Source organism: Centropristis striata, chromosome 14, assembly GCF_030273125.1.
Source record: "Centropristis striata isolate RG_2023a ecotype Rhode Island chromosome 14, C.striata_1.0, whole genome shotgun sequence".
Classification (NCBI taxonomy): domain Eukaryota; kingdom Metazoa; phylum Chordata; class Actinopteri; order Perciformes; family Serranidae; genus Centropristis; species Centropristis striata.
In genome coordinates this window covers 36,719,774-36,740,631 of record NC_081530.1, presented here as the reverse complement: position 1 = coordinate 36,740,631, position 20,858 = coordinate 36,719,774, and the positions used below count along the sequence as shown (strand labels likewise).

The window sequence follows — 20,858 nt, the reverse complement described above, 5'->3', positions numbered from 1 at the left end:
ACTCTGACTTGTCACGGGTTTGGACCGCTAATAAACTTGGTCAGGTTGCTAGATATGAGAGCGGCTCCATCCAAAGTGGGATGAACACCATCTCTCCTAATAAGACCAGGTCTCCTCCAGAAAGTTTGCCAATGATTAACGAAGCCCACGTTGTTTGCTGGACACCACCTCGACAACCAGCGCTGGAGCGATGAAATGCGGCTACACATATCATCGCTGGTCAAATTTGGCAGGGGACCAGAGAAAACTACGGAGTCCGACATTGTTTTGGCATATGCACACACCGATTCCACATTAATTTTTGTGACCTCCGATTGACGTAACCGGGTGTCATTACTGCCGACGTGAATAACAACTTTACTGTATTTACGTTTATCCTTAGCCAGCAGTTTCAAAAAGGATTCAATGTCGCCCGCTCTGGCCCCCGGGATGCACTTAACTATGGTGCCTGGTTTCGCTAACTTCACGTTCCGAAGAATGGAGTCGCCACTGATCAGAGTTGGCTTCTCAGTAGGTGTGTTACTGAGTGGGGAGAATCTGTTGGAGACGTGAAGCGGTTGGTGGTTAACCATCGTGGGCCTCGGCTTCTGACTATTCCCCCTTCGGACATTCACCCAGCCGTCCGGCCGCTCGGGAGGTGTCGGGGAACGGCTAGCTGCACTATGTCGGCTCGCACCAGCTAAGGGCGACTGGCTAACTGCTGCAGTTAACTTTACCGAATTAGTTTCCATGGTGCGGAGCCGCACTTCTAGTTCACTAAGCCTCGCCTCCAACACAGCTAAAGCACTACACTTATTACAAGTACCATTATCATTAAAGGAGGCTAAGCAGTAACTAAACATTTGACACACCGGGCAAGAGAGAGCAGGAGAGTGAGGGGGAGAAGACATGGTTAGCAGCTAGGCTAGGTAGCTAACACAACTGAGTAGTATCAGACAGATAAGATTAGCGACAAGTCGCTACAAGGAGCAGATAGATACGGGTGCTTAAGTAAAACTAGCGTATGTATAAATGAAGCGGACAGGTATCCGTTATGGTTATAGTGTGTAGCGTTTAACAGAGTTAACTGTATTTAGCAAGAGCAGCAAACAAGCACAGCACTACACTACGAGCACACACAGAAACACCGGAAGTGACACAATACGCTCACCAATGTGATTAATGACGCAGCTGTCTGTGACGTAGGGGGCGGGGCCTCTAGCGTCACCAGGGGGCGGGGCCTCCAGCGGTCAGCTGACATATGAGGCCGGTCACGTGACCCGCGCGCCGCTCGGTCACAACAAAGATGGCGGCGGTGAAGAAGCGGAGCAGCAGCTTCATGTTTTCTCCTTTTTTCCTCTTTTCTCTCGTTTCTTTTCTCTCTCTGAGTGACGCAGTGACGCGGAGCTCCAACCGGAAGGTGAGAAAAGTTTCTCAATGTTTGTTTTTAACGTTAAAACCGAGACGACAAACAGGAAGTGAAACTGTTGACACTTAATTATTTATTAGTTATTTATTGTTTAGTTTCAGACAGAAATTAATCCGTTCAAACGTTAAATTTATCTCAGTATTTTATATTTATTTAAATACATTTAATAGTTTAAATCTACTTGATGATTTAAGTTACAAAAGTTTCAGATTTCTGAACTTTAAAGGTTGAAAAATAAAACAAGAATCAAATTTTAATCAACACAAATAAAGAGTTTAAAACTCAAACATCCGGATTCTGTTTGTTGTTTCAGTAAACAGTCTTTATTTATTTAAATGTTTATTCATTTAAATGTTTATTTATTGAATTATTTAAATGTTTATTTGTTTATGTTTCTGCTGTGAGTTTAAATATTTATGAGATAAATTATTATAAAAAAGTTACTGAATCTTTAAACAGGAATTAATAAAAAAATAAACATTTATTTTTATTAATTTCCTTCAAAATGTGTTTAAATGTTTTTTTTCTTTTTCTGTGGTTTAATAAATAATAAATAAGTTTAAATAAACTGTTTGTGCTTTTTACAAGATGCTTTTTAATCAAATCAATTCAGTGATTTAATCAATTTATAATTTAATCAGTTTATTATTTAATCAGTTCATTGAATACATTTATTAATTAATCAGTTTATAATTTAATCAGTTTATTATTTAATCAATGTATTTAATCAGTGTATTGTTTAATCAGTATCTTTTTTAATTAATTTATTATCAATTTATTATGTCATCATTTTATTATTGATCAGATTATTATTTAATCATTTTATTATTGATCAGTTTATTATTTAATCATTTTATTCTTTGATCATTTTATTATTGATCAGTTTATTATTTAATCATTTTATTATTTATCAGTTTATTGTTTAATCATTTTATTCTTTGATCAGTTTATTATTGATCAGTTTATTATTTAATCATTTTATTATTGATCAGTTTATTCTTTGATCATTTTATTATTGATCAGTTTATTATTTAATCATTTTATTATTTAATCATTTTATTCTTTGATCATTTTATTCTTTGATCAGTTTATTATTGATCAGTTTATTATTTGATCAGTTTATTATGTAATCATTTTATTCTTTGATCAGTTTATTCTTGATCAGTTTATTATTTTATTATTTCATCATTTTATTCTTTGATCAGTTTATTATTGAATCATTTTATTCTTTGATCAGTGAGTAATTGATCAGTGATCTGTTTCTTCTTCTCTGCTCCAGGTGACGGTGGCGTTGAACCCGGGCGCTCCCTCGCCGCCGCGCGGTGGCGAGCTGCTGCACGTGAGAGCCGAAGGAGACAACGACACGCTGCACTTCCTGTTTAGCAGCCAGGGGGCGCCGGCGCTGCTGCTGGTCCACACCAACACGTCTTCTTCTACCGTCACCGTCAGTTCATCATCAGCACGCTTTCTAGACATTTAACCACTCGATTATAAACATTTAAACATTTAATATTCACACTGAAACGATTCTGACCATTAAAAACATTCAGAACCAAAACATCAAATAATCTTTATAGTTTAAATATGATGATAAAACATTTGAGTTCTTCAACAGCTTTTTGATAATGTGTGATATTATAATAATAATATTAATAATAATAATAATAATAATGAGGTGAAATAGCGTGTTTCTGATCCTGGACTCTGATTGGTTCTGGTCCCGACAGGTGAACTGGCCTCAGTTTGAGGCTCGTAACATCAGCGGCAGCCTGAAGGTGGAGCCAGAGAGCAGCGTCCTGTACAGCACCGCCGTCGTCTTCAGCAGGGTCAGTCAGTCCACCTTAAATCAGTCAGTCAGTCCACCTTAAATCAGTCAGTCCACCTTAAATCAGTCAGTCAGTCCACCTTAAATCAGTCAGTCAGTCCACCTTAAATCAGTCAGTCCACCTTAAATCAGTCAGTCCACCTTAAATCAGTCTGTCAGTCCACCTTAAATCAGTCAGTCAGTCCACCTTAAATCAGTCAGTCAGTCCACCTTAAATCAGTCTGTCTTTCCACCTTAAATCAGTCTGTCTGTCCACCTTAAATCAGTCTGTCTGTCCACCTTAAATCAGTCTGTCTTTCCACCTTAAATCAGTCTGTCTGTCCACCTTAAATCAGTCTGTCTGTCCACCTTAAATCAGTCAGTCAGTCCACCTTAAATCAGTCTGTCAGTCCACCTTAAATCAGTCTGTCTGTCCACCTTAAATCAGTCTGTCTTTCCACCTTAAATCAGTCTGTCTGTCCACCTTAAATCAGTCTGTCTGTCCACCTTAAATCAGTCAGTCAGTCCACCTTAAATCAGTCTGTCAGTCCACCTTAAATCAGTCTGTCAGTCCACCTTAAATCAGTCTGTCTGTCCACCTTAAATCAGTCTGTCTGTCCACCTTAAATCAGTCAGTCAGTCCACCTTAAATCAGTCTGTCAGTCCACCTTAAATCAGTCTGTCTGTCCACCTTAAATCAGTCTGTCTTTCCACCTTAAATCAGTCTGTCTGTCCACCTTAAATCAGTCTGTCTGTCCACCTTAAATCAGTCAGTCAGTCCACCTTAAATCAGTCTGTCAGTCCACCTTAAATCAGTCTGTCAGTCCACCTTAAATCAGTCTGTCAGTCCACCTTAAATCAGTCAGTCAGTCCACCTTAAATCAGTCTGTCAGTCAACCTTAAATCAGTCAGTCAGTCAACCTTAAATCAGTCTGTCAGTCCACCTTAAATCAGTCTGTCAGTCAACCTTAAATCAGTCTGTCAGTCCACCTTAAATCAGTCAGTCAGTCCACCTTAAATCAGTCAGTCAGTCCACCTTAAAGCAGTCTGCCTGTCCACCTTAAATCAGTCTGTCTGTCCACCTTAAATCTGTCAGCCCACCTTAAATCAGTCAGTCTGTCCACCTCAAAGCAGTCTGTCTGTTCACCTTAAATCTGTCAGTCCACCTTAAATCAGTCAGTCAGTCCACCTTAAATCAGTCAGTCAGTCAGTCCACCTTAAATCAGTCTGTCTGTCTACCTTAAATCTGTCAGTCCACCTTAAATCAGTCAGTCAGTCCACCTTAAATCAGTCAGTCAGTCCACCTTAAATCAGTCTGTCTGTCTACCTTAAATCAGTCAGTCCACCTTAAATCAGTCAGTCAGTCCACCTTAAATCAGTCAGTCCACCTTAAATTGGTCTGTCTGTCTGTCCACCTTAAATCTGTCAGTCCACCTTAAATCAGTCTGTCTGTCCACCTTAAATCAGTCTGTCTGTCCACCTTAAAGCAGTCTGTCTGTCCACCTTAAATCAGTCTGTCTGTCCACCTTAAATCAGTCTGTCTGTCCACCTTAAATCAGTCAGTCCACCTTAAATCTGTCAGTCCACCTTAAATCAGTCAGTCAGTCCACCTTAAATCAGTCTGTCTGTCCACCTTAAATCTGTCAGTCCACCTTAAATCAGTCAGTCAGTCCACCTTAAATCAGTCAGTCAGTCAGTCCACCTTAATTCAGTCTGTCTGTCTACCTTAAATCAGTCAGTCCACCTTAAATCAGTCAGTCAGTCCACTTTAAATCAGTCAGTCCACCTTAAATCAGTCAGTCCACCTTAAATCAGTCAGTCAGTCTATCCACCTTAAATCAGTCTGTCCACCTTAAATCAGTGTGTCCATTTTAAATCAGTCTGTCCACCTTAAATCAGTCTGTCCACCTTAAAAGTGGGACCTGTGAGTGTTTTACTTTGAAAGTCTGCTTCCTGTCCCCAGCTGTTGGAGTATGATGATGTGAACGACACGGCCGAGCCGACCTTTGACCTCTTCCCGCCGTACGAGCTGCAGAACTTCACGTGGTCTCGTCTGAACCTGTCGGGTCCGACCGCTCTGCTCTGCGGCGCCGCCGCCGGCCCCGCCTTCGCCGGCGGCTCGCTGTGTGTGCAGCTGTCGGTGTTTGGATCCGAGGGGCGTGGCCAGTCTTGGCCCCGCCTCCTGCACACGGCTGACTCCGCCCAGCTCGCCGTGTGGCTGGACGGCGTGTTGCCGCGGGCGACTCGTTCCAGGTTCCTGTTGGAGCTGCAGACCGTGGGCGGGGCTTATCCTCCGGACCGCGTCGAGGTTCATCGATCGATCGACGACGAGTTCACACCCTCAATATTCAAGGTGACCTTTGACCCTCAGGTGTCTCGCTGGTGACCTTTGACCTAAATCAGTCAGTCCACCTTAAATCAGTCAGTCAGTCCACCTTAAATCAGTCTGTCCACCTTAAATCAGTCAGTCAGTCCACCTTAAATCAGTCGGTCCACCTTAAATCAGTCTGTCCACCTTAAATCAGTCAGTCTGTCCACCTTAAATCAGCCGGTCCACCTTAAGTCGGCCCCCAGGTGTGTGGTGCTGACCTGTGACCTCTGACCCCCAGGTGTCCCGCTGGCTGTCGGTGGAGAACGGGTCCTCTGAGGTTCTGGGGTTCCTGCAGTGGAAGCCGGTGGCGTACCGGCGTGCGGCGCCGGCGCTGGAGGACGCCACGCCGTGCCGCCACTCGGAGCCGCAGCCTCGGAGCGGCGCGGCGGCGGCGGAGGCGTCCGGTCTGGTGCTGGCGTTCTACGAGGCGCCGCGGGCCTTCGGGCTCAACGTGAGCTTCGGACTCGCCGGAGAACCGTTCTACAACAGCACCAAGTTCTTCAGCTGGTCGGTACCCATGACGACGCTCGTTAGCTACAGTCACTAACGAGTTAATCAATCAATTAATGAATTAAGTCATTAACCCTTCTAATGCACAACATGACCCTCGTTCATTCCCATGTTAGCTAATGCTGCTGTGTGATTGATTGGATATTCCAAGTATCCTTTAAATATCTAACAGATCATTATTTCCATTTAGCCTCTCATACTTCATGAAGAAAAAAGGTTTTGTGTTATTATATAGCTAACTACTTAGCCAAGAAGTTAGCTAAGTAGTTAGCTTAGCAAGCTACTTAGCTAAATACTTAGCCAAAAAGTTAGCTAAGTAGTTAGATTAGCAAGCTACTTAGCTAAGTACTAAGCCAAGAAGTTAGCTAAGTAGTTAGCTTAGCAAGATACTTAGCTAAATACTTAGCCAAAAAGTTAGCTAAGTAGTTAGCTTAGCAAGCTACTTAGCTAAATACTAAGCCAAGAAGTTAGCTAAGTAGTTAGCTTAGCAAGCTACTTAGCTAAATACTAAGCCAAGAAGTTAGCTAACTACTTAAGAGTTAAGTGTTTAGCTACATGTTGTGCATTAGAAGAGTAGTGACACAAAAAGGGATTTTATTAAAAATGAATGAAAGAAAACATAAAATTATGATGTATGATGATCAAAAACAAACTAATTGAGGGAAACCTGGAATACTGAATGATGAAAATAATTTATTGCAAAGATATAGAACATAAAAACTCTGTCGGGTCACTTTAGACCATGTTGAGCATCAAAGGGTTAACGAGTTAATGAATGAAGTTCTTCTTCTGGTGTTTCAGGACGGTGCTGCTCGGCACCGGCGACCCGCCCGTGGACTCCTTCTCGCCGCTGGTGCTCGCCATGATGGCGGTGGGCCTGGGCACGCCGCTGCTGCTGCTGCTGGTGGGCGGAGTCTGCGTCTGCGTCCTGAAGAGGGCGGCGGCCTCGGCCTCAGCGGCGGCCTACGAGCCAATCAACTGACGGAATCCAGATTTGTTTTTAAAGACTCTGAGATGATGACATCACAGTCCGACCGGCCAATCAGGTCCCAGGACTCGTTTTTAAACTTTTTTTATTTTCTTTTTATGTTTTTAATGGAAACAAAATAAGACTTTAAATTATTTTAATGATTTTTATGGTGATTAAATGTCAACATCAAGTTTGCATCTGATGTTTTATCAACAATAAACAACAACACCTTATATGGACTTCCTGCTTCAGTTGGTTTGGGAATATTTTCAGTTTTCTGATGTTTACAAAGTTTCACTTATTATTATTATTATTATAATTATTATTAGGGCCACGGGGCAATCGCACCGAGCACTACTGTTATACTGTGGATTTCTTCTTCTTCCTCTTCCGGACGCAATTTCTTCCCGCTACTAGTCCTACAACTTGAAGAGTTGAATGACAAATTATACATCAAAACGTGCGGTTTGATCGGGATCGGTGTGCTATTACTTTTCTCTACAGAATACGAATTTTTCGCGACGGAAGTCGCGAAAAACTGCCCAAAATTTTGCATTGAAGTGAATGGGACAGCCGAAAAAATATGAGCGAAAAAGAACAGTAAGCTGTCAGAGTTATAGTTTGGGCGTAAGACGCAGAGATGATCCACCAACACCACCAACAGCCTCATTGGCTCCCATATTAAAAGCGCAGGAAGATTTCTGAAAAAGAGAGATGTAACAGTTTTTTTAGATCGCTCTAACAAAGCTATTTTTTCATTTTTCTCAAAAAAATCATATGTAGACGTTCAGGAAGAACTCAGGACGCTCAAAGTGAAGTCGGATCAATGATAGGTATTATGGTTTTACCAAAAATGCTTTCTGTTCGAGGACAGAAATTCCAGTCTGTCCACCTCTGGCTGCTGTCACTGTGCCGTAACAGGTGTCAGTTAATTCTGTTGATTGTTTTGATCTTTGATGTGATTACAGTTACAGATACACACACACACATGCACGTAAGCGCGCACACTCACACACATGCTTCAAACACGCGCACACACTCACACACACACACACACAGGTAACTTTATTCGATCTTCGATACACACACACACACACATTTTGAGGTTAAAGGGCATAGTTATAAATCTCTGAAGAATCTCATCATAGTGTACACACACCGGCAGTAGCCCCCGTGGCCCTTTCAGAATTTCCCCAGAGGAAATTTTCTAGTTATTAATTTAGGGTTCGACTGTAAATATGTTTGGTTTGGTTTTTCTCTGTTTCTGACAAAATAAACTGATGAGAAACAGTTTGTTGAAAAGTTTCTGAAGCAAGAAGAAAACATGAAAATGAATCAGGATATGAAGCCTCAGGGTCTTATTATTCATATGTATTCATATTATAATTTATATTATAGATATATAATGTTATATCCTTTATCACAGCATCATTTCTACGTACAAACGTACTCGTGTCTCTCTTTTATGAGACAGTTTATCAGTTTCCTCAAATTTTAAAATGCCTAAAAATGCTTCAAATAAGTCAATTATAGTCTGTTGATACATATTAGAGCATAATATGGCCAGAAATGACAGAAAACACCAAATTGTGGGATGTCCAAAAAATGACCCAATCAAAAAAAACTCGTACTATAAAATGTTGATTTTTGTCAAAAATGGCAAAATTTTAAAACGCTGAAAATGGGCCAATTATAATCTGTTGAAACATTTCAGTTAAATGTTAAATAGAGTCAGTTGCAATACAGATTTAAAAATATATCTATATTTGTATGTTTATTACATCACTGTCAACATCTGTAGAGTCTCTGGTGTTTGTAGTGAGTCACAAAGAGCTGAGAGGAAATAATACAGACAGAAAACATGGAAAATAAATCATTTGTTGCTGACATTCTCAAGATATTAAAGGCCTGTTAGAGGGTTTAATGTAAAATAATGTTCCTCCAGACTGAGACTCTTCTGTAGAAATCTTTGTAAAGAAACATATTTCATGTGTTTTATTTTTACTGTCCAGACTTCCTAAAAAAGGATTTGGGCCTAAAATGGTCTGGAACCAAACTTTTCTTTCCTCTATTAATTAATTTTAACACTATAGCATCGTCTAATTTATTGTTAAAAACAGAAAACTGTAATTAAACTCTGGCAGTTTAAATGTGAACACATGATATTTTTATGTTTTGTTTCCTATAGTTTCTATATGTTCTATGTTCATATCAACTCTTGCACAATAAATAAAGTGAAGAGTAAATCTGAGCATTGCTCTGCAGGTTCATGCTGATTTTAAACAGCAGAGGGCGTGTTGAGACATTTTCAAACCACTAAATGATGATTTTTAGGTGTTAGGTGTTTTAGGTTTTAGGAGGTGGAGGAGTCAAACGTTGAGGTGGAGGAGTCAAACGTTGAGGTGGGTGTAGTCAAACGTTGAGGTGGGTGTAGTCAAACGTTGAGGTGGGTGGAGTCAAACGTTGAGGTGGGTGGAGTCAAACGTTGAGGTGGGTGGAGTCAAACGTTGAGGTGGAGGAGTCAAACGTTGAGGTGGGTGTAGTCAAACGTTGAGGTGGAGGAGTCAAACGTTGAGGTGGGTGGAGTCAAACGTTGAGGTGGAGGAGTCAAACATTGAGGTGGAGGAGTCAAACGTTGAGGTGGAGGAGTCAAACGTTGAGGTGGGTGGAGTCAAACGTTGAGGTGGAGGAGTCAAACGTTGAGGTGGAGGAGTCAAACGTTGAGGTGGTTGGAGTCAAACGTTGAGGTGGGTGGAGTCAAACGTTGAGGTGGAGGAGTCAAACGTTGAGGTGGAGGAGTCAAACATTGAGGTGGAGGAGTCAAACGTTGAGGTGGAGGAGTCAAACGTTGAGGTGGGTGGAGTCAAACGTTGAGGTGGAGGAGTCAAACGTTGAGGTGGAGGAGTCAAACGTTGAGGTGGTTGGAGTCAAACGTTGAGGTGGGTGGAGTCAAACGTTGAGGTGGAGGAGTCAAACGTTGAGGTGGAGGAGTCAAACGTTGAGGTGGGTGGAGTCAAACGTTGAGGTGGAGGAGTCAAACGTTGAGGTGGAGGAGTCAAACGTTGAGGTGGAGGAGTCAAACGTTGAGGTGGGTGGAGTCAAACGTTGAGGTGGAGGAGTCAAACGTTGAGGTGGTTGGAGTCAAACGTTGAGGTGGGTGGAGTCAAACGTTGAGGTGGGTGGAGTCTAACGTTGAGGTGGAGGAGTCAAACGTTGAGGTGGAGGAGTCAAACGTTGAGGTGGAGGAGTCAAACGTTGAGGTGGGTGGAGTCTAACGTTGAGGTGGAGGAGTCAAACGTTGAGGTGGAGGAGTCAAACGTTGAGGTGGAGGAGTCAAACGTTGAGGTGGGTGGAGTCAAACGTTGAGGTGGGTGGAGTCAAACGTTGAGGTGGAGGAGTCAAACGTTGAGGTGGAGTAGTCAAACGTTGAGGTGGGTGGAGTCTAACGTTGAGGTGGGTGGAGTCAAACGTTGAAACTGCTTTATATATATTTATGACTTAGCGCTCCTCAGCTGGTGTCGTCCTCACACTGACGCTGTGTATTTCTGTGTGTTTGATGCATATTTAAACTGCTTTATGTCTGATAATTTAATACATCTTCAAATTAATACACAACAATGTTTATAAAATATAGTTTTGTCAGTGTGACGCAGCTGCTGAGTTCTTCATCACCAAACTTTATTAACCCGAAGTTTTCTTTCTTTGAGAAACCAGCAAAAATACAACAAATATCAGAAAGAAACCGTAAAAAGAGACATTATCGTTAGAGTTTGAACTTTCTGACGGTCCTTGAACTGATCATCAGTTACGAAGGTTTCTCTTATAAAAAGTGACCAAAACTTGTAATTAAATGTGTCTTGTTAGTCATTTTACATAGTTTTTGGTCGTTTTGTGTCTTTTTGTAGTATTTTTTCACCTTTTTGGTCATTTTACATTGTTTTTCGGTCATATTAAGTTGTTTTTTGGTCATTTTTATAGTAAATTAAAAAAAATGTCAATGTCTTTTTATAGTCATTTGTCATTATGTGTCTTTTTTTAGTCAACTTACATTGTTTTTAGGTATTTTTCCTTTTTCTTTTTTGGTCATTTGTGTTGTTGTTTTTTAAACATTTGTGACACTTGTGGGCACTTGGAAATATAAATATAAACACTTCTCTATTTTATTCACTTTTTTAAAGAAAAATTCATGTGACTACAGCTGTGTCCCTCCTCTTTCTGCTGATATATAACATGTTTTCTGCTTTCTTCCTCCTCAGCATCAGAGACCAACAACACAGGTAAGAACACGTTCAAACAGGAATGAGGAGATACTTTAAAATGTTAAGATTTGGAGGAAAAAACAGAAAATGTATTTGATGTAAAGACTGCACATTTATTTGATGTATTCATAAGGTTTGATAGAAAAACGCTGAAATGAAAGAAGCTAAAGTTAACCTGAGAAATGTTTTCTTCAATTACATTTTTACTCAAAATTCAGAGAGACAGAACATTTTATTCTCATTTTCCAGCTTTAAAGGACCCAATCTGTGCTTTTATTGATTTAGTACTTTGGCTTCAATCATCTTTCAGTTTTTAGATTTTTCAAATTATTTCCTAATTCTGTTCTTAAATGTATCACTTTAAAATATATTTACAACTGATAAATATTAAAAGAAACCTTAGTTAGGGCCACGGGGCAATCGCACCTGGGTCTCCTCCTGAAGGAGGTGTTTCTGCTAATGGGATGTACTCTTATTTAACCACCGTACATTACTATCAAATGGGATGTACTCTTATTTAACCACCGTACATTACTATCAAATGGGATGTACTCTTATTTAACCACCGTACATTACTATAAAATGGGATGTACTCTTATTTAACCATCGTACATTACTATAAAATGGGATGTACTCTTATTTAACCACCGTACATTACTATAAAATGGGATGTACTCTTATTTAACCACCGTACATTACTATCAAATGGGATGTACCCTTATTTAACCACCGTACATTACTATAAAATGGGACGTACTCTTATTTAACCACCGTACATTACTATAAATGGGATGTACTCTTATTTAACCACCGTACATTACTATCACATGGGATGTACTCTTATTTAACCACCGTACATTACTATCAAATGGGATGTACTCTTATTTAACCACAGTACATTACTACAAAATGGGATGTACTCTAATTTAACCACCGTACATTACCATAAAATGGGATGTACTCTTATTTAACCACAGTATATTACTATAAAATGGGATGTACTCTTATTTAACCACCGTACATTACTATAAAATGGGATGTACTCTTATTTAATCACTGTATATTACTATCAAATGGGATGTACTCTTATTTAACCACCATACATTACTATAAAATGGGATGTACTCTTATTTAACCACCGTACATTACTATAAAATGGGATGTACTCTTATTTAACCACCGTACATTACTATGAAATGGGATGTACTCTTATTTAACCACCGTACGTTACTATAAAATGGGATGTACTCTTATTTAACCACCGTACGTTACTATAAAATGGGATGTACTCTTATTTAACCACCGTACATTACTATCAAATGGGATGTACCCTTATTTAACCACCGTACATTACTATAAAATGGGACGTACTCTTATTTAACCACCGTACATTACTATAAATGGGATGTACTCTTATTTAACCACCGTACATTACTATCACATGGGATGTACTCTTATTTAACCACCGTACATTACTATCAAATGGGATGTACTCTTATTTAACCACCGTACATTACTATAAAATGGGATGTACTATTATTTAACCACCGTACATTACTATAAAATGGGATGTACTCTTATTTAACCACAGTACATTACTATCAAATGGGATGTACTCTTATTTAACCACAGTACATTACTACAAAATGGGATGTACTCTAATTTAACCACCGTACATTACCATAAAATGGGATGTACTCTTATTTAACCACAGTATATTACTATAAAATGGGATGTACTCTTATTTAACCACCGTACATTACTATAAAATGGGATGTACTCTTATTTAATCACTGTATATTACTATCAAATGGGATGTACTCTTATTTAACCACCATACATTACTATAAAATGGGATGTACTCTTATTTAACCACCGTACATTACTATCAAATGGGATGTACTCTTATTTAACCACCGTATATAACTATAAAATGGGATGTACTCTTATTTAACCACCGTACATTACTATAAAATGGGATGTACTCTTATTTAACCACCGTACATTACTATAAAATGGGATGTACTCTTATTTAACCACCGTACATTACCATCAAATGTCACCTGCTTGTATTTGATGTAACCACAGTATATCACTATTAAACCCTGGTGTCTTCATGTGTTTGCATGCTTGTAGTGACTAGTTGAACTATGTTGATGACCTGTTCCAGGTGGAAGGCTTTGATTCATTTCTATTGTAGCTGAATGTACTGACAGTAGATCAGAGTCAGAGGGGAGCTGCTTCCAGTCCACCTCCTGCTGTTAACACACTGATGTCTGTCTGAAGGTGAATCAATACTAATAAACTCTGTGAAATCACTTCACTGGATCATCAGCATCTTTTTCTCTCTGTTCAAGTTTCTTCTCTGAACGTCTGTTTCTCTCTGTTGGTTTATTGTGAGCAGCAAGAAGAGAAACACTCATCTTTCATTAAAGTGGTCGCTGTACAACTGGAAAGTATATCAGTGATGAATCTGCTCACATTTATCACCAAATGTATAAAAATCATCATTTAGTGGTTTGAAAATGTCTCAACACGCCCTCTGCTGTTTAAAATCAGCATGAACCTGCAGAGCAATGCTCAGATTTACTCTTCACTTTATTTATTGTGCAAGAGTTGATATGAACATAGAACATATAGAAACTATAGGAAACAAAACCATAAAAATATCATGTGTTCACATTTAAACTGCCAGAGTTTAATTACAGTTTTCTGTTTTTAACAATAAATTAGACGATGCTATAGTGTTAAAATTAATTAATAGAGGAAAGAAAAGTTTGGTTCCAGACCATTTTAGGCCCAAATCCTTTTTTAGGAAGTCTGGACAGTAAAAATAAAACACATGAAATATGTTTCTTTACAAAGATTTCTACAGAAGAGTCTCAGTCTGGAGGAACATTATTTTACATTAAACCCTCTAACAGGCCTTTAATATCTTGAGAATGTCAGCAACAAATGATTTATTTTCCATGTTTTCTGTCTGTATTATTTCCTCTCAGCTCTTTGTGACTCACTACAAACACCAGAGACTCTACAGATGTTGACAGTGATGTAATAAACATACAAATATAGATATATTTTTAAATCTGTATTACAACTGACTATTTAACTGAAATATTTCAACAGATTATAATTGGTCCATTTTCAGCGTTTTGAAATTTGACCATTTTTGACAAAAATCAACATTTCATAGTATGAGTTTTTTTTGATTGGGTCATTTTTTGGACATCCCATAATTTGGTGTTTTCTGTCATTTCTGGCCATATTATGCTCTAATATGTATCAACAGACTATAATTGACTTATTTGAAGCACTTTTAGGCATTTTAAAATTTGAGGAAACTGATAAACTGACTCATAAAAGAGAGACACGAGTACGTTTGTACGTAGAAATGATGCTGTGATAAAGGATATAACATTATATATCTATAATATAAATTATAATATGAATACATATGAACAATAAGACCCTGAGGCTTCATATCCTGATTCATTTTCATGTTTTCTTCTTGCTTCAGAAACTTTTCAACAAACTGTTTCTCATCAGTTTATTTTGTCAGAAACAGAGAAAAACCAAACCAAACATATTTACAGTCGAACCCTAAATTAATAATAAAACACTGGAGCTGCGTTCAAAGACACTCGGACGTTTGAGCGCCAGCTGCTGAAGCAACGTAACAAACTAAAGAAAATAATTAATTCTAAGACATTGTGTAATCGAGTTAGTTCGGATCTTCTGCCGACCAATCAGAGAAGGTTCAGATGATGACATCAGCAATGATTTCAAACCAACCAATCAGAGCCCAGCGACTGGTGAGCTCAACCAATCAGTTGGAGGATAAATTCAAAACAAAGTTTTTCATTTTTTTAACTTAAAGTTTTAAAGGGTTCAATTAAAAACAAAAGTGAAATTCTCATAAGTCTAAGGACTTATTAATTACTATTATCATCAAAATTAAACTGTCAGCGTGTTTAAAAACTAAATAAATTCAGATTGAAGATATTATTATCATAATTATTATTGTAGACAATTTAAGATTTCTTAATTCTGTTTAAATAAAGTTCATAAAGAAACAGAGTTCAGGTTTTTCTTTAGTCCTGATCCCTAAAGGATCTCAGAGTCCAGCTGTTAAAAACTGCTGCAGGATAAAATCCACTCGGTCCTGGTCCAGCAGCGGTCCTGGTCCTGGTCCAGCAGCAGTCCTGGTCCTGGTCCAGCAGCAGTCCTGGTCCTGGTCCAGGCCTCGTGTCTCCTCCTAGATGGACTCGATCTGGCGGCGGACCTTCTCGGAGGCGAGGCGGTCGAGCCATCGCTGACGGACGACGACCAGAACGCCGAAGACCGCCGTCAGAGCCAACATGGCCGCCTCGAACTTCCAGAAGAGATGTTCCTCCATCACGGACGAGCGACAGCTGTGGACAACAAGCAGTAAACAAACAGTAAACAAACACAGTAACCAAACAGCAAACAAAAACAGCAAACAAACAGTAAACAAACACAGTAACCAACAGGAAGTGACTCTGACCTCTTGTACTCGTCCTTGTTGGTCCGGGTGCAGTTGACTCGCTCCACGTATCCCGTGGCGCCGCAGGACGACCACGACCTCTGAAACACAACAACAACAACGTCAGCGCCATGACAACCACCGCTGCTGCTGCCGTTGTCATGGTAACGGGCGTCTCACCGTCTGGAAGGCGTTACACTGCGAACACTCGGCCGTCACCACGAAGTCCTCCAGCAGCCAGCAGGGCGCCGCCGCCGGCTTCACCGCCACCGAGGATTTCTCCTCACTCAGCAGAGCGGCGCCAAACACCCTGAAACACAAACACATTTATTGTTTTACAATAAATACCTTTTTCATTTAAATGCTGTCTATTTAATGTTGTACGCTGTGAACGAGATGTCAACCTCTTCTATGAAAAGAACTCCAAATTCCTTCAACCACTACTAAATATTAATATGGTAATTTAATTATAATTAGATTCATAATTATTATATCCTTATGGGAGGGATAGCATTTAAGATAACGCCCTTTTATTTACGTATTTGACGCCCTGCCAAGGCATCCTGAATTCCCAACACTTCTGACCTCTGACCCTTGACTGACCTGAGGGGACACGAGGCCCCAGAAGAGAGCGTGGAGGACGAGGACTCGGGGTCGACAGCAGGCCACGGGGATCCGACAGTCGCTCTCCATCAGCCTGCTCCTCCACCAGGACGCCACCGCAGCCACCCTGACCCGGGACTGGCTCCGCCCCCTGGTGACCCTGACCCGGGACTGGCTCCGCCCCAGTGACCCTGACCCGGGACTGGCTCCGCCCCCTGGTGACCCTGACCCGGGACTGGCTCCGCCCCCTGGTGACCCTGACCCGGGACTGGCTCCGCCCCCTGGTGACCCTGACCCGGGACTGGCTCCGCCCCCAGTGACCCTGACCCGGGACTGGCTCCGCCCCAGTGACCCTGACCCGGGACTGGCTCCGCCCCCTGGTGACCCTGACCCGGGACTGGCTCCGCCCCCTGGTGACCCTGACCCGGGACTGGCTCCGCCCCCTGGTGACCCTGACCCGGGGACTGGCTCCGCCCCCTGGTGACCCTGGTCTGGTCTGTGGGCGACTGGAAGGTTTCCTGCTGCTGAATCCTGAAAGATAAAAGTTTAGTGTGAGGAGTTTGGAACATGTTTTATTCCTTAAAATGTTACATTGAAGATCAGAGTGGAACATGAGAGCAGATCTGCCGTCAGACACGTTCAGGTTTAATAACACGGCAGGAATATATAATCTAATAAATGTAATTAATGACTATTTCCATCGTTACAACCTTTACAATCTCTTGGAGGTAAAAGGAAAGAACGTACATGTTACATAACATGAAGTGTTTAAACTGAAAAAAGTCAGCTCTTAAAAACAAGAAAAAAACATACAAAAATGAGGTGTATTTTGCTTAAAAATATCAAAATTATCTGCCAATGGAAGAAGAAAATGTGTCTTGTCAAGACTTTCAAAAACCAGTAAAAATATCTAATCTCAATGAACCACAAATACCTTAGAATTAGTGTATTCTGACTGATAACAAGTGACTTTTTATTGATTCTAATGAAATACACGTGACCTATTTTCTCAATATGTGTAAAACTATTCTTGAATTAATAATCAGTAAATGCTAGAGCCATCATCTGGACATAATAATATGATAGGCATTATATTTATAGAAACCAGAAAAGTCACACTAAAAACTAGTCAACTTTTCTTCAGACAGATACAAAGATTTTTATCTGGATGTAGAATATTTTTCTTAAAATTCTTGAAATAAGGAAAAAGCCGTGGAATCTTTATATCAAACAAGTGAAACAGTGTAAAATAAAAAGTGCTGACTAAGAAGAACTATCTGATCAGAGAATAAATAAGCAGATATCTCTGATGTGAGATATAAATTAACTCTGAGTTAGCGTTCAGGTGTTGCAGTGTTGTCAGTAACTGTGACCTAATGAAGCATCTCAGCGGCTCAGCGTGGCTACAGACACACATGTTGCCTGTTGATGAGGAGGACGAAGGTCCCAGCAGCTAAAGCTCAGTGTTACACCCTGAAGGACACTTTGTCTTCCAGCTGTTCATATCAAAGGTTCTCCAGGTTCCTGTCTATGAGGTTCTGTTCTGAAACCCGCTTAGAAAAAAATTAAAATTCTCAGACATACGTCGATTTAAAAAAGGTTTTTAAAAGTAACGTCCCCAACAATGAGTTTAATAAACTATGTCCTTATAATCTTCACAGACATAACTTAGACTGGACTAGACTCTCTCTCTCTCATATATATATATATATATACACATATATATATATATATATATATATGTATATATGTATATATACATATATATATATATATATATATGTGTATATATATATATATATGTATATACATATATATATGTATATATACATATATATATATATCTATATATATATATATCCACAGGCTGCTGGACTTTATGTCCTGACGTCATGAACTGTATCTTGATAACATGATTTCTGCTTAAATAATAAAAGGTAAATATATAAATAAACAGGTAAATATATAAATAAACAGGTAAATGTATAAATAAACAGGTAAATGTATAAATAAACAGTTAAAGGTATAAATAAACAGGTACATATATAAATAAACAGGTACATATATAAATAAACAGTTAAATATATAAATAAACAGGTAAATATATAAATAAACAGGTAAATATATAAATAAACAGTTAAATATATAAATAAACAGGTAAATATATAAATAAACAGGTACATATATAAATAAACAGTTAAATGTATAAATAAACAGGTAAATGTATAAATAAACAGGTAAATATATAAATAAACAGGTAAATATATAAATAAACAGGTAAATGTATAAATAAACAGGTAAATGTATAAATAAACAGGTAAATGTATAAATAAACAGGTAAATATATAAATAAACAGGTAAATATATAAATAAACAGGTAAATATATAGACAGTTAATTTGATGACTGAAAACAAACAAAGAGGAGTTAGCACCGCAGCTAGCAGGCTAACGGAGCTAGTCACGTGACTCGATGCGACACACCGAAGCTTTGACGTCAGCAGCGATTAAACGATCAATATTATCGATTAATGACCGAAAGTTGAGATGTTTAGAGACAAACGGACCGTCCGCTAAGTGCTAATAGTTAGCCTGCTAGCTCCGTGTTTACCTACGGGACATGCTAGCCTAGCCTAGCCTAGCCTAGCCTAGCCTAGCCTAGCCTAGCCTCGCTCCTCTGTGAACACTCACCGGGACTCTCGGGACCAGGATCCGTTAATATCCGTTAATATCCGTTAGTATCCGTTAAGAACCGACTCGGGACCCGTTAGTAACCGACTCCACCCGTCCGGTAAACCATCTGTCCCGTTAACGGAGCTTCTGTTACCGACTGGGACCGGATCTGTCCGAACACCCCGACCGGAAACAACCGACAAACACTTCCGCTACACCCTTTCACAATAAAACGCCACGCACACGTGATGACGTAACGGCAGAAATATATTTATGTTTATGTAATTTATAGATTAAATAAATAAGGTTTATTTATGTTCATTTATGTTTATTTATGTTTATTTAATTAAGAGATTAAATAAATAAGGTTTATTTATGTTTATAGATTAAATAAGGTTTATTTATGTTTATAGATTAAATAAATAAGGTTGATTTATGTTTATTTATATTTATTTATGTTCATATATTAAATAATAATGTTTATTTATATTTATTTAAGTTATAGATTAAATAAATAAGGTTTATTTATGTTCATTTATATTTATTTATGTTTATTTAATTAAGAGATTAAATAAATAAGGTTTATTTATGTTTATAGATTAAATGTTTATTTATGTTTATAGATTAAATAAATAAGGTTGATTTATGTTTATTTATATTTATTTATGTTCATATATTAAATAATAATGTTTATTTATATTTATTTAAGTTATAGATTAAATAAATAAGGTTTATTTATGTTCATTTATATTTATTTATGTTTATTTAATTAAGAGATTAAATAAATAAGGTTTATTTATGTTTATAGATTAAATAAGGTTTATTTATGTTTATAGATTAAATAAATAAGGTTGATTTATGTTTATTTATATTTATTTATGTTCATATATTAAATAATAATGTTTATTTATATTTATTTAAGTTATAGATTAAATAAATAAGGTTTATTTATGTTTATTCAGATTCTGAGACATTAACAAAAGAGATATTTATTGTTATATCAGCAGTAAAAAGTTGGAAGAATTAAATTCTTGATTTAAAATAAAAAATAAAAATAGTAATATTTATAACAACAGTAGTCATAGTAAAGATGTTTTATTGCATTAAAATTCAAATCAATAAGAAAACAATAGTTATAGAATAATCCTTTCACACATTAACATTTAAAACGACAAAATGATTTCACTATTTAATAAAAAAAATAATAGTACTATTAATAATAATACAAAAAAACTACTACTACTACTACTACTACTACTAATAATAATAATAAATAACCTTTACTGGGTGTCAGTGACAGAAATAATAACAACAGTTTATAATAAATATTAAATTAATCACAACAACATTACTGCGAATCATCTGTTCACTTTGTAAATAAATCTTTATTACAACTCTGCTGAATACACTTTATTGTGAAGGGTAATACGCGGCACTTCCTGCTTCCTGTGTGGTGTTGTCAAGGAGAACGTGGGACAGTCAGAGTGACGTCATCACAGCGTCTCTGCAGCTGCGCAGGTTCTTAAATAAATAAATAAATAAACACCATATGTAAATATAAACTCTATTTACTGCATTTATAATAGAGATCATATGTCTATTTCTATAAATATAAAAATATATAAATCATATTTGTAATATTTCACCTTTAAAGATGAAGAAACTTCAGAGACTGTGGACGAAAAAACGTGAACACCTGGAGCCTCGAGGACAGAGACACACCTGGACAGGTGACTTCTGACTCCGCCCCCTCCAACA

At 38.3% G+C, this 20,858-nt stretch overlaps 2 protein-coding genes across 2 annotated transcripts; one reads left to right on the top strand and one right to left on the bottom strand.

Annotated features, from left to right (window-relative positions):
* The first annotated feature begins 1,285 nt into the window (after positions 1 to 1,285).
* glmp (glycosylated lysosomal membrane protein) lies at positions 1,286 to 7,296 on the top strand. Its single transcript, XM_059349270.1, has 6 exons — positions 1,286 to 1,399; positions 2,688 to 2,852; positions 3,136 to 3,234; positions 5,176 to 5,565; positions 5,822 to 6,090; positions 6,895 to 7,296. The coding sequence occupies exons 1-6, from the start codon at positions 1,286 to 1,288 to the stop codon at positions 7,073 to 7,075; spliced, it is 1,218 nt and encodes a 405-aa protein (XP_059205253.1). The 3' UTR covers positions 7,076 to 7,296.
* An 8,094-nt stretch (positions 7,297 to 15,390) lies between these two features.
* jtb (jumping translocation breakpoint) lies at positions 15,391 to 17,178 on the bottom strand. Its single transcript, XM_059349269.1, has 5 exons — positions 17,146 to 17,178; positions 16,435 to 16,960; positions 16,007 to 16,140; positions 15,848 to 15,927; positions 15,391 to 15,734 (listed from the first exon to the last, which is right to left on the bottom strand). The coding sequence occupies exons 1-5, from the start codon at positions 17,176 to 17,178 to the stop codon at positions 15,578 to 15,580; spliced, it is 930 nt and encodes a 309-aa protein (XP_059205252.1). The 3' UTR covers positions 15,391 to 15,577.
* Between the last annotated feature and the right edge of the window lie 3,680 nt (positions 17,179 to 20,858).

Bases quoted from the DNA above. Each gene is read 5' to 3' on its own strand.
- jtb (XM_059349269.1), bottom strand. From the start codon at position 17,178: ATGTACGTTCTTTCCTTTTACCTCCAAGAGATT. The intron at 15,928-16,006 runs GTGAGACGCCCG...GTTGTGTTTCAG, and splicing joins AGTGTAACGCCTTCCAGACG to AGGTCGTGGTCGTCCTGCGG. The intron at 15,735-15,847 runs GTCAGAGTCACT...TGTTGTCCACAG, and splicing joins AACAAGGACGAGTACAAGAG to CTGTCGCTCGTCCGTGATGG.
- glmp (XM_059349270.1), top strand. From the start codon at position 1,286: ATGGCGGCGGTGAAGAAGCGGAGCAGCAGCTTCATGTTTTCTCCTTTT. The intron at 3,235-5,175 runs GTCAGTCAGTCC...TCCTGTCCCCAG, and splicing joins CCGCCGTCGTCTTCAGCAGG to CTGTTGGAGTATGATGATGT. The intron at 5,566-5,821 runs GTGACCTTTGAC...TCTGACCCCCAG, and splicing joins TCACACCCTCAATATTCAAG to GTGTCCCGCTGGCTGTCGGT.